General features: G+C 49.2%; 1 protein-coding gene across 1 annotated transcript; it reads right to left on the reverse strand.

Moving 5' to 3' along the window:
• Window positions 1-995: 995 nt before the first annotated feature.
• On the reverse strand, window positions 996-13886 carry CCDC15 (coiled-coil domain containing 15; the record flags this gene model as incomplete). The annotated part of the gene is made up of 9 exons (XM_010285656.1): window positions 996-1117; window positions 1843-1991; window positions 2064-2243; window positions 4560-4663; window positions 6427-6546; window positions 7736-7900; window positions 11713-11817; window positions 12696-12878; window positions 13737-13886. Coding segments are annotated over 9 exons (1278 nt in total), but the record flags the coding sequence as incomplete, so codon positions are not given.
• Window positions 13887-14091: the final 205 nt, after the last annotated feature.

Here is a 14091-nt window from a genome sequence, read left to right on the forward strand (position 1 = left end):
GGGGAGCGGGGAAGCAGCGCCCAGCACCCTCGGCCGCCCATCCTTCCTGCCACGGTTAATATTGGAGAGGTGCTGGCAAGCAGTCAATATTAATGACGGGTTATGGTGCAACCTCCATCCAGGAACGCATTACCCCACCGGTGTCATTTTTGGTAAAAAGGATCTTGCTCCAGCAACCCCTGTTGAGAGGCTGCGCACACCTGGAGACTAAATAGATTTTCCTAGGAAAAAGGCCGCCCATCCTTCCTGCCACGGTTAATATTGGAGAGGTGCTGGCAAGCAGTCAATATTAATGACGGGTTATGGTGCAACCTCCATCCAGGAACGCATTACCCCACCGGTGTCATTTTTGGTAAAAAGGATCTTGCTCCAGCAACCCCTGTTGAGAGGCTGCGCACACCTGGAGACTAAATAGATTTTCCTAGGAAAAAGCTCCTTTCCAGAGCAAAATAGAGGCTGGGAGAAAGCAAGTCGGGTACCAAGCTGGGTGGATGTTACTGGAGGACAGGTCCTCACCCGGAAGAAGGCAAAGGGGCAATAAATACCTGGCTCTGGACCGTGACCCGAGAGGCAGGGGCTGGCAGGAGCCCTAGAGAAATGGGGAGAAGGGAGGGGGAAGGAAGAGGTTAGGAACCCTCCCCATTCCTAGCCCAAAGAGATATTCTCATTTCTCCTCATTTCTCACTCCAAATGAGACAGACAACATTTGCAAGCACTTTATTCCACAGTCCAACACAGAAATTGAAGGGCCTGCCTCTAAACCAGCCCCGCAGGCAACCGGCTCCTCCACACCAACCACTGCCCCGTGCTCCCGGGCCAGCCGGCCACATGCACAGAGCAAAATGGGAGAGGTGCAGCTTAAAGCCCAGCCCAAGGAGAAGGACAGCAAAGGCGCCGTCGTGCCAGCTGGAGCAGGTAGGACAGGGCACAGCCCTGCTCTCTACTTACAACTGTCACCAAAATGCCGGGAGGCAGGAGACACACGGCTGCCCTCATCACAGATGCTTCCCCGAGCGAACGCAGAGCGTGGCCAGGTCTCGGAGCGGCAGCCTCGCCGAGGGGCTCGTGTCTGCGGGCTCGCAGGACAAGATGACGGACTGCAGAGCGTGGCTGTAGGCTGAGCGGGAAACGGACACAGAAGCAGCGTTAAGAGATGAGAGTTTCACTTATGGCCCAAAACTGGGCTTGGCATCGGACTTCTACAGTAAAGCAGAGAGCGAAGAACTGATTCTTAAGATAAATCAACATGTCTGTAGTTTTCCATGTGCTTGTCTGTACGTTCTGTACACTCACAATTACAAAGCAGTACGCGACGCAAAGCAGCAAAGCTGAAGATTTTTATAAAGCCCCAAGTTCTCCATTTTTTTTTCCCCCTAGATGATGACTCCCACTTGCTCAGCCAGGTATTTTGCCAAGCTGCACTCAAGATCAGAGCACTGTCCGTCAGCTAACAAAGACAATTTCTGCCATCTTCGTGCATCCTCCCTACAGAAGATTCCGCGTTTAAGGCAAAGGGGTTTTTCCATGCCCGTAATGAGCCTGTTTCGCAGTGTTTTCCTTACGGTTCTTGCCCTGTCAACACAGGTCTGTGTTACAGCAGCATTATTTAATGCATTACAGAGGCTGGTGCTTTGCTGAGGATGCCACTAAGCTCCCTGAAGGGACAAAGGCAGAGGTCGGGTTAGAAACAAGCAGCAGAGCACCTGACTTGCCCTCTCTGGAGTATATTTGTAGGAGCACAGGGGCCCAACACCACAGAAACGTCTAGCCAGGTTTGACTTCTCCCTGTATAATCAGAGATCCAGGTCTGAGCGCCTCTTCTGCAAAAGCAGGAGCTCCTACCTTGGTGGTTTCTGTAGAAGACGCAGTTGTTGGCACAGGTATCCGGGTGGGAGTCCCAGAAATCGGACCCACAGGAGCACAGTGGGGGCAAGTCGATGTTATATAGTTGTATCTTTTCCCTCATCTGAGCCCGTAGAGCTTCGATGTACCTGCAAGGGATAAAACATTCACCTTTGCCAGTAACACCCGGCTCCGCACGAGGAGAGGGGATCTGGCCGTACCTCACGTACTCCTTATTTCGCTGCTGTTTGTCCTTAACCTTCTTCTCTTTCCTCTCCTCCAGCTGAAGCTGGGCCAGGGTTTCACAGGCTCCCTCTCCCAGGGCGGGTTCTGGCTGGCCGGCCATCTCCTGCATCCTCTGCTCTTCCACCCGGCGCTGGTTCTCCTTCTTGCTCTTAATCCTGCAGGCACGCACACACGCTTAGAGAAGGAGCTTCCCCATCGCAACCTCCATTCCCCACCGGCCCTGGGCTGGGAGATCAGGGCAAGCAGATCTAGATGCTGCTGCTGCCGTTGCCCAAACTACGCATGGCAGGGGAAAGTGCCCCTGCATTAGTTGTGGCATTGACTTTCCAACAGCTTTCAAGATAAAATGGTCAAAAATGCTCTCTGAGCCTCCTTTCTTTCCCCCATATGGAAATACTAGCCTATGAATGCTCTCTTGCCCTTGACCTCCTCCCACCTGCTAGTTCTATCACCATCATGGCCTTCTCCTTCCAGCTCCCTCCCGCATCACATTCACACGGGCTCCCGTTAAGAAGTGCCACCTGCGGTTCCCCAAAAGAGCTGCTCTGCTGTCCTTCCGAAACCAAGAGCAGTGCCTGAGCTCTTTTAGATCCTCCAGAAAGGAGCAGCAGCTCAGCCTCCCCACTCTGATTTCTTCTGATCGTGGGGCAGCTTGGCTCCTACCGCAAGCTGTCCTTGCAGCTTCCAGGACAGGGAGCACAACAGGGATGTAGAAGAGTGCTCGGTGCAGCAGAGAAGCTCCAAGAATCTCACCCCTACTCCAAAATAGGCTTTAAGAGGCATTTTTAACCAAATCTTCTTCTGTTTCCTCAATCTCCCTTGCACCTACACGGCACTCGGTGGAACGTGGGTTGTGTAAGTCACACCAAATGCAAAGCACGTTCCCTTGAGAAACGGCAATTACGAAGCACAAAGACTTTAAACTGAAGCATCTGCCATTTTATTCCCACTGATGAGTACCAAATGCAGTAACATGTTACAAGCTGATCACTGCCAAAGGGCATTAAAAAAATAAAACAAAATAAAAAAAAAAAAAAAATCAAGGCTGGGTAGAAGCCAGGGGGAGAAAGCATAACTGAACGAGACATTTCGGATGTTACTTCATTTGGGGGGGGGCAAATCTTTACATCCAGAAGTGCTGAAGCCAAACGTCTCTAGTCAAGTTATAAACTCCAAAATGTCTTTTAAATGAAGTGGTAATAGAGCCCTAGCTACCCCACCATAAATCTTCTGCTATAGAAAATAAGACCAAGGCCAACTTAAGGCTTTACACTAAGTAATTACAAAACCAGCTCCTTTCTGCATATGCTCCGAGGATCTTGCAGCTCCGGCAGCACCCCTGCAATGGGGTAAAAAAAAATAATACAATAAAAACATAACACACTAACTAGGAAGTCCCTGGTGTCTCGCCAGCACTCGCAGGGCCAGAAAAGGCCTCCAAAGCTCCCGAGTGCCAATTTAAACGTCAGGAACGTGGCTGGAGGAGCATTTCTTTAGACTGGCAATTCCCCTCCGAAAAGTGACCATGAAAATCCTGCCCTCGGGTGCCTGTGCTGCTCCCACAAAGCCTGCCTGCTGCAGAGCCAGAGGTGGTCAGACCTACATTCTTGGATTTTAAAGCAAGGCAAAGACAAAAAAACCCCACAAACTAGACTCTCTTCCCTATTTTGGTGTGAATTTGTAGAGTTTATTACTCCTTAAAAGGGAGAAGATGACTAAGTGACCAAACCAAGTACTGATACTTTTACGCAGACTCCGAGTTTTCAAGTCCAGAACAAATGCTGGGAGATCTTTTTATTACACAATATATATGTTTATAGCCGTGAGGGTGAAGGGTCCGATATTCAAAACCCCAGAGATAACATCAGTTTAACAACAACAACGTGACCTCACCCCAAAGTTTCTAAACATGGACTGTAGCAGAGAGTCTTGGGATCACTTGCCCAGAGTCACACTTTGGTGAGCTGCAACTCTCCCAGCCTGATGTTTCGGCTTCCAACTCCTACCCAAGCTGCACGGGGACTCAGAGAGTAGGCAGAGAAGCGCTGAGGACCTCTAAAGGACTCAACATGGCCCAAGAGTCTCTCCTGGGGGGCTGGTCGAATGAATCCCACCCCAGGGTTAACAGATTGCGCAACTAAAATAAACCCAGGAGAAAGTCAGGCTTTACAACTGGCATCCGAATTGCAGAGCTTCTTTCAACATACTCCCTGATTTTTAAAAAGTTGGTAACGTGGCCTTTTTAATCCATCAGGGGCAGCTTGCGGCCAAGGAGGCAGAATGCTACCCATCACGTGGGGGTTTTTTCATATCTGAAGGCCTCCGCATTTGGGCTGCAGAAGTGCTTTCCAAAGCACCATTGCCTGGTTCACAGCCGACAAGCACACAAGCCCTTTCCAGCCTTAAGAAGGGCCCTGCCTGCGATGAAGGAGGCGACACCAAGAGGCTGGCGCTCATCCGCATGTACTCACTCAGCAATTCTCTTCTGCCTCTCTTTCTGCCTCTGCTGCTCCTTCACTTGCTCTCGCTCGATACTCATGAAGAGGCGCCTGTATCTCAGGTACTCGTTCTGACGCTGCAGGAAAGAAGAGGCACCTCTGAGAAGGACGTCTGGGACCGATACCAAGCGGTATCGGTGCCCAGCTTGATTTCTGGGGCACACGTCTACCAGGACAGAAACCTCGCTCCTTCCCAAAGGGATCCTCAAACATCTCCTCGTGCACACGCCCCAGGGCTGAGAAGCTGGAGAGACGGTGGTTAGCTAGGAGAGGAGGACCAAGACATCTGGGAGCAGAGCGCTCCGTACCAGCATCCCTCGACTGAACCTTCCTACGGATGGAAGCTCTGCCACCTTAAAAATTCCTAAAGTCTCACCTTCCTGGGGGTGAAAGAGCTGGCTCCCACTTCAGCCCAATCCTCCAGAGCACTACAAGCTACAGTCCAAGAATTTCAATCCACCTGGAGACCGGTGGCCCTCTGCGGTTCACTGCAAGCAACACCGAGCTGGACCCACTACACGCAGGAGAACTACAGAGGTGGCAAAGTCACCGCTGGGACAAATCCAAGAGCCCTGCAGGGAACAGCTCCCATACGGGTACTGAGCACATAAAGAGGTTTAATGTCTGAGCTTCAGCTTAACCCCACGGATGCAACAGGGGTAGGGAAACCTGGCTGAAGCTCACACCAAATGTCCTCCCACACACATGGGAATGAGCGGGTACACTGCTAGTTTGAGCACCATGATGCCAGGAAGTTTGAGGTGTGGATTTTTCCTCATAAATGCCAAGAGTTTGTCCATCTCACCCAGCGGAGAGAGCCCCGCACAGCTGGAGATAAAGAAGCAGGAGAGATCACCAGGCTGAAGGGGGAGAAAGCCAGATGGAAAAAACCCAGGCAAAGGAGAGTGCTGCAAAACCAGTTATCTCAGGGTGAATCAGAGCCAAGGAGATAAAAAGCAAGGGGCAGAGGGAACTGCTGGGGGAAGGAGCGGTTTGACAAGCCCCAGCTGCTGTCACACCGCCTAGAAACCACAACCGGATTTTGGATCAGGCTGTTGGAAAAATGCATATAAAGAACAACAACAACAAAAAAAAGGCAATTCGTTCAAAGTCCTTTCAAGTTTTACACTGTAAGCTGCAAGAAAGCCAACAAAAGAAAAGGGGAGTGTTCCTCTTCATGTCAGAAGGAAGTGGGAAAATAAAAGTCACTTCCTTTAGGCATCCAGGAGAAACATCATCTCTTTGCATTGCCTCGATTAGCATGAGCCAGACTCTGGACGCAGGCTGGTAAGCTCTCATCGTTAAATCAGACACTCAGCATCAGGCCTGCAGTCTGTGCTTGAAAGCTACCATCCCGATGCCTGTTAGGTGCTGATATGGTAGAAACCTTTATACTGCCAGCCTTATCCCCAAAAAAGATAAAGTGGGTTTTGTTCTTTTTTTCTTTCTTTTTTTTTTTTTTTTTTTTTTTTTTTAAAGCATTTCTGGCAACTTCTCTCTCTCCATGCAACTACAGAAAGCAACACCTTTGTTCTGCCAGGCAAAATGAACGAAGCCCGTTTCTCCTCCAACCTTTCAGTATTATTCAGATCCCAGATTTTGCAGGAGCACGTAACGGTTGCACTTACGGACACAACAGATCTTAAAAAAAGAACCCAATATGTTTGCCCAAGACCTGAGACATCATCAACACTGACAAACTTACAAACCTAGCAGATGCTTTGTACATTAAGGCTGCACTTGAGGCTTCTTATCTGAGCTAGCAGCATCCCCCGCACTCAATACCTTTCAGTCCCAAAACAGAGACGAAACAATGAGGACTTGGCTCCAGCAGACAAACCTGCTTCTTGGTTTCCTCTTGGTCTGCACCAGCCCAGAGTACGACGGGAGCTTGGTAACTGGTGTGCAGCCTCTGGGGAGGCTTGGGCAAGCTCGAGTCCTTCACCAATCCACCACAGAACTGGAAGGCAATGTAAGAGAGCAGCATCAGCATCTTCGGGGTCACGTTTCTCATCTTTCCTCACCAAAATGCTCCTCTACACATCATCCCTACAGTCCTCAACGGGGCAAGCCACCTTTGAGTTGTGCTTTTTTTCAGGGTGTAAGTTGTCCATAGACAGGAGAGACACGTGCGACATCTCTATGCAGGAGCCTGAGCACCAAAGCTTTGTCAAAACATATACCTAAGGATATCTTCGCAGGAGATTTCTGGTTTAGTTTAAATACAGATTCACACCTTGCCTCCCCAGATTTTCATTCTGATCTTTGTGAAGTGCAAGAAAAGTAACAATAATACAAATAATAATAATAACAACAGAAGTGTCAGGGGAATTCAACAGTCAACGTCTTCTAAAACCTCAGCCTAAACCTCCACCTTCTTCTCTCCAATATTTGCCAAGCCAGTATTTCCACTCCTAGCCGGACTAATCACCAGCTAAGGTTGGGCACACGGTGCTATAGCCATGAAGTATTTGCTAACTACTCCAGGTAATCAGGGTGAAACATTCCCACATCTCAGATGCTTAACGAAAGCCTGCCCGAAGACAAAAGAGGAATTGATAAATACATTAGTTCAGTCCTCACAGGCAGACACATTCACGCTGCCTCTAAGGGAGGTGTTTTGGCAGCCCTGAGGCGCGGGAATCCTCACAGCCAGCTCGTTCCTCTGATGCAAAGCTTTGGGGTTTTTTGGTTTGTTTTTTTTTTTTTTGCCCCCCTTCTTTTCTAGGTTTCTGGCTGATTTGATGCACCACCAGCCCACTGCTGCCTCCAAGCAGGGCAGACGGACCAGAGGCAGCTGCAGATCCTGCCGGCTGCAGTTTGGAGTTTGGTTAAGCATACGATGCAATTGCACACTCAGTTTCAGATTTCCGCTGAGCGCCAGCCAACTGGCATCACGAGGCAGGCAAATAAAACCCCTTTTGAAGCCACAGCTGTAAGATGAAAGCAGTGAAACAGAAGCCGCCAATCTCACTTAGCTCTGACACTGCTCTCAAGCCTGTTTTGATGACAGTAGGCTTAAGAGTTAACCAGGCCTGAGGGAGCAACTGCTCTACTACAACAGCCTCACAGTCTCTGCCGAAATAAACCCAAATCCCAACGATTTGAACCTCTGAAGACCAAATGGCCCGGCCCCTTGTGAGTCTTACTTTTTCAAATTCAATTTTGATGTAGAAGTCATCGTCTTGCTCAGCCTGATGCGGGGCTGTCCCCTGGCCTTGCAGTTCAGCTGGAAGATCATGATGTCCTGCCAGAAGCAGTTCCTCACTCTCATCTTCTGCAGGCACCGTGGCTGTCTTGCAAGGCTCTGGTTTCTGGAAAAGGGAGGAGACAGGTGTAAATATGGAATTCCAATGTGGCTGCTTCGGTGCCGAGGGCAAATTCAACACCCCTGTGCACGGGTAAGAAGTAGCTTTAACCCGAGGGCACTTGTTCTGTACAGTCAGCTGAAACCTGGCGAGCAGCAACGCAATGTGTTCCAGCACCACCACAGGGCACGAGGGCCAGAAAGTCTGAATTTAGCAGGGTAACTTGTGACTACGTTCTCACCAACTGCAGAAACAGAGGGACAGACGCGTGTGGGGCGAAGGAAAGGCAAGGAGAAGACCTCTCCAGGCGCTGTTTCGCAACTGCAAGGAGTTGGGGGGGGTGGGATCTCTGGAATGACACTCGAGTTCGTGGCATACTCCTTCAGATGGGAAGTGGGCAGGCTCCCCAGTGCCAATTAACAATATTTTGAGAGGCAGCAGATTGTTTCCTACAAACTAAAAAAATCAAAATGCCAGAAGCAAGCTCAGAGCCAGGATTTCTTCTTTTTTTTTTTTCCTCCTGCCTTGCTGTCCCTTCAGCGTGCCAGGAAGGGAAGAGCAGGACTGCTGACTGAGGGAGAGGATGGATCAACAGGAGGAGAGCAGGACACACCAGGGATCCCTTGAGATGGCTCTGCTGCAATACAGGAAGGATGGAGAATAGCCTGGAGTTGGTTTGAACATGAAATTATTTGATAGGCATAGGAATTACTCCATCAACCCTGTTATGACAGAAACACAACACAAGAGCTGCTTGGTTGAGGACAAGGGAATAGAGCGGAACAGTTATTGCTTTGTAAGGATGCTCTGAAGCCCTGAAGGAAGATGGAAATGAAACTGTGGAGGAAAAAAAACAACTTTGGTGAATGATCAGTTGAGGAAAAGAATTTGGGTGCTGTCATGCTGGGGACCAACAGCAGACTACCAAACCCTAAAGGCAAAGTGGCTGAAGACTTGGTGAACAGGATCCTCTGGAACACAGGACAGGTCATTTCCACGTGATTACCTTGGGAATGTTCTTGACCCAAAAAGAAAGGTTTGGGAGGGAGGAAGAGCAACGATTTTGGGAACCTGGATTATTGATTGCAGGGAATGCAACTCTTTGGAGGGAAAAAAGCGGGGAGCGGGGAAGAAAAATGCAGAAAACGGGACTGAAGGAGAAGCAACACTTCCTTTAAACTGAGCAAACTACCTGCCTGGAGTGGAAAGGCAAGAAGCGCAGTGCAAGACAACCCTGGCTACATCCCAAGCTTTTCTTGCGCCCACGATCCATGTGAGCACAGAGGAAGTGGAGCACGGGTCAGATTACTAAAGAAATCACGCAGGAGACAGCACAAGCACACCAGGACAAAAAAACAAAACAAGTGCCAGAAAGGCCAAAGCTCTAAGTAGAACAAGACAGATCAATGTAACAAGTCAGGCTTTAGCAAGAGAGACTAAAGGACTTGCTACTCCAGAAGGGCAGCTATCAGACACCAAGAACAACAGTGTTTTATACTTCTGGGCATTAGCACTCAGCCAAAGTCTTGCTCTGAGCTAATGGCAGCGGCAAGAAAAATCTTGGACTAGAACAGGGAAGAAAACGATCATTCCTAGGAGCTGAGGTTTTTAAGAAGGCAGGACCTGTCCTGCGTTACTGCCAGGAGTGGCTGGCAAGCTGCTAACAGACCCCTGCCCCCGAAATCTGTGGGGATCCAGATTATCAGAAAAGGGCATGAGTGTCTGTCTATATATAACAGAGGGGAAAGGAAATACTACAGAGATGTTAGCCTCAGGAGTTTAACTGCCTGACTTGGAAAAACAAGAGGAAATCATCTTGCAAACTGCCTGTAAGCTGCTAGAAAACAAGATAAGCAGCAACCAGCATACATTTGTCAAGAGCAAGTCATGTCTAGCTGGTTTGAATTTCTTCTACAACAGAAGAGGCCTCAGGCAAGAGCGCAGCAGAAGGCATCTCGACTTTGGCTTAGCTTTTGACATGGCCTAATTCAACACTTCTGTAAGGAAATATCTGTTAGATGAAACTATTACATGGGAGATGCAATACTGATTAAAACCACTACCCAGATTCAGTCTCAGGAGTGCACTGCACAAAAACAGAGTACGAACTCGGTGGGCTCCGCTTGATAATTTCATTATCGGCCTGGATGACAGAAGAAAGAAGCATCTTGATTACATTTGCTGACCCCACCAAGCCACCTGGAGTTGCAGAATTATCTGAGAACAGGCTAAAAAAGCTTGTGTTCAAAGCAAAGATATCAGGTAGAATAGACAACACAGGGAAGTTCAACAAGGACAAATGCAAAGGGCAAGGCAGTGCGCTACGGCAGCAATTACCGGGGTGGTTAAGTCCACTGGCAGCCTTTTGCACCTGAGGAGAAGGGAATAAGCTGCTGCTGTCGTGCCTAGCTGTGAACATGGCACACCTTTACACAGGGAGAAAGAGTCAGATTAATATTAGAACTTTTTTTTCCTTTACTATCTTGGAGTAATAAAACAGAGTAATGCAATAAATCAATACATTCCTCCCAGAAGTAATTGCCTAGGGAAGCTGTTAAATCCTCCTTCCCAGAGGTGTGAAGAGAGCACAGATTAACTGCAGCTGCAGTAAGGTTCAGGTGGGAGCAGGCCCCCAATCCCTCCCAGCCTTGTTTCTCACTGCTGCGGACAACTCGTCAGGGGACTCCCACGCATCCTGCTCGCTATCTTCTTGTAACCCTCTGGCTCGCATGGGCAGCCACCGTATTATTCATGGGAGGCTTTGGTGCTACTAATAGCCAAGTAATGAATCACTCCGTCTTGCTGAGCAGTCTGAATGCATTGAGGACCTAAATAGAAGGTATGTTTAGTGTTCGAAATAGATAACAAGGTTTTCGAGCCCGTAATTATATAGTTTCTGTAACTCTTGTTCCCAAAGCTGACTTCCTTGAACAGAAATCCCAGAGTACACAGAGGAGGAAGAGCCAGACCAGCCCTTATATAAAAGGTGTTTTCTAGATAACAGCCAGCCAAGGTCTACTTCACCTTTGATGAACCCAAGAAAGAGATGGGAATGAAGAATTGCAAGATGGGCAGGAAACTGGCTCTGGAGGAGGCAATAAGACAACATACCAGGTTGGGTTGCTGCTGGTGTTCCCCAGGACTCACGGATAGACAAATTGTGACAATTTAAGAAAGGTCTTGGCACAGAAAGCAGGATAAAAGCTGTGACAAAAAGCTGCTCTTGAAAACTGGAGTGACAAAAGCAGGATGAAATTCAACAGAACAAAAGGTGAGGCACTTGGGACTGACCTCCTTACGTGGCTCTTATGCACTGCTTCGAGGAAAGCAGATGCATGCCGACAACTCTCTACCAGAAGCCAGCCCTGGGTGAGGAAAACCCTCCAGATCTTTGCCACCCACACAAAACAAGGGATTGATGCAAAGAAAAGAGTTGTTGAGGTTTGCTGAAGAAATAATGGCACCTAAGGGGAGGGCTGATCATCACATTCCTCCCAGGTAACCAGATCACAATCTCAGCCTTTAAAAAAATATTTTTTGAATTCTTGCTTCCTAGTTTATCTCTTGCTAGTCTCTGCAAGCAGCGATGTTTTCACCCACTTTATCCTGCTGCCTTCTCTGAAAGACAGCAAGAACAGAGGGACAGAGCCCTTGGGCTGCCGAAATAGATGGGCTCAGGTGGGTCACAAAAGCCCAGTGTGTTTTACTTCTGCTGGAGAAACTCACTGAACTACTCTCTGGATTTGCTAATTTGAGCCTGACTTTGAACAGTTTGCAAGGTAATTCCTCTTACCCTACACTAGGCACCCCTCACTCACCTCTCGCTTCCAGACGCCACCGGGGAGTTCGGGAGGACCTGCTCCTTGAGGCACGGTTTTGCAGGACGCCAGCCTGCGCCGAACTTGCTTCACCGTTTTGCTAAGCTGCCGTTAGGAGGGAAGGTAAAGACAAGACAAAAGAAGCAGTCACTCGCTGCTTTCTGTGAGGACTACACCAAGAAGTTTAGCTGCACAGAAGAGATCTCCTAAGGTACCCTGCTCCAACCAAGGTGCTTTACCAAGGGAGTGCAACTCAACACACAATTAGCTTCACAAACAGGTATAAGGTAACCTACAATCCAAAGTGTCTTTCAGAGCTCCCCCAGTGCATTGAAATCCCAATCCAGGCATGGTAAAGGACTTGGTGACAGCTCATCTGCTCCCAAAACACTTTGCTGAGATGCCAGAAGTCCCAGATCCCCAATTGTCCTGCTGGTGTCCAGCCAGAAGTGATTCTCCGCCCCAAGGGAAGCGGTACTTCAATCAGAGTAACTCCAGCTCCTAGCCGAACACACATGCTTTATAAAATGCCAAATGCAGCATAAACATCACTATTAAAAAAAGTTTAAAACAGTCCCTAAGGCAGGTTTTCCAAGACTTAGTGATCCCATACTCCTGCTGCAATGAGGTGGCACCACCTAGTGCCACCTCTCCAACACGACACGCCTGCACGGCAACAAGTCCCTGCGTGCAGAGGGAAACTAGATCTACAAGCAGCAGGGCAAATACAACCACAGCACGCTCCAAGAAGTCATTTGCTATCAGTTTTGAGGCTCTGATAAGAGCTATGAAGGAGTACGACAACATGCAGTAAACTAGAGTGAAAATGTAAGCCAATGTTTCATTCAGTATGAAAAAAAAAAAAAATAGGGACGTGTTGTAAAAGAGGGTAGAAAGATAAACATTACCTGTCCTCCGTTTCAAGCCACGAGCAACCAGCATGACGAAGCAGGGATGAAAAATGCAGGAGGGGAACCGCTCACCTTGGCAGCTTGCTGCTGGAACGGCTCGCCTGGCACCCCTTGCCGCTGTGCCAGGACAGCGCGAGCGCCGGGGCCGCAGATGGCGGGCGCAGGGTGGCTCCGAAACAGGCACGTGTTCTTCCTGGGGGTCAAGCGCAGCGCGGAGTCCGAGTACTGCATGGCGACGCAGCTCTCCCTCTCTGCCTGCCGGGACACAGGCCCCAGCGTTAAAAAGCCACTATCATCTAGCAGGACACCACCCTGCTGCGTGGGAGCTCCTGGCTCAATTTGGTGGCGTTTCTTGGGATGGACATTTTTGCTCTCCATGCCTAGAGGGGCACAAAAAGCCTTCAGGCTCTCAGGGCCTGAAGCCATCCGCAGGCTTTCAGTTTGCAGCGGTGCTAGCAGAGTTATGTGAGGACATCCCCACTCAACCATGCCTCCCGATCCCTGGAAACAGCCCAAACACCCCAGGGGTGGCCAAAACCCTTGACATTTCCGTGCGTTCCCTTCTCGCTCCAGAGTCAGTTTCTGGCAAGTCTTCCTGGCAGATTGTTTAAAAGTAGAAAGGATTAAATATATTCACACAATAGTCTAAAACAAGCCCATGGGGGAAACAGGAATGTGAAAGTGTTGCTCGCGAACTAGTTGACTGCCCTGGAAAAGGGATAGCAGAAATAAGCTGCTTTGCTCCAAACGCAACCACGAGACATCCACATCATTCACAACTCTGCCCTGGCTATTTTTTAACTCCATGCAATTCTGCACGGCGCACCAGGACTCTGTTCTGCTGCTGCCCAAGACAGCCAGCGACCTTTCCGTAGGGAGGCAAAGGGCTTATAAAGCTCCTTCAGTGCCAGAGCGAGCCAAGGTGTCACACTGACCTCGTTTGAGGGGACACCATTTGTGGCCATGAGCCCTGCCATGACCACGAGTTTCCTCATTTTTTCTTACTAACACCTTGACTTGAGGTCTAGTGGGTTTTTTTCCTCAACTTATGCTGGTTTCAGAGGAGTTTCTCCTGCAAGACCCCTTGCGAGGCAGGGACAGAGATCTGCTTACTGCTTCGTACGACTTCTGCAGCTGCTGCTTTCTTCGCATCCTGACCTGCTGGTTCACCCGCTGCTTCACCTCTCCCTGGAAACGTCTCAGGCTGGCTGCCTTCTCCCGTTGCTGCTCCTTCAGCTCCTCCTCCACCTGAAACGCTGAAGCCTGCAAGAGGTGAAAACCAATTTCACGCGATTTTTCCTACATTGCAGCATTACAGCAGCTTGTATTCCATCCTCCCTCCCCACACCTGCCTCTACTAGCCAGGCAAGCAGCACCCAGAGCAAACTTAACGATGTTTTGTTTCTAAATCTGTGCAATAACAGCTTGGACAATGTCTACTGCATTATTATGAGACTGGATTGAGTCT

This window comes from Phaethon lepturus, unplaced genomic scaffold, assembly GCF_000687285.1.
Source record: "Phaethon lepturus isolate BGI_N335 unplaced genomic scaffold, ASM68728v1 scaffold49954, whole genome shotgun sequence".
Lineage (NCBI taxonomy): Eukaryota > Metazoa > Chordata > Aves > Phaethontiformes > Phaethontidae > Phaethon > Phaethon lepturus.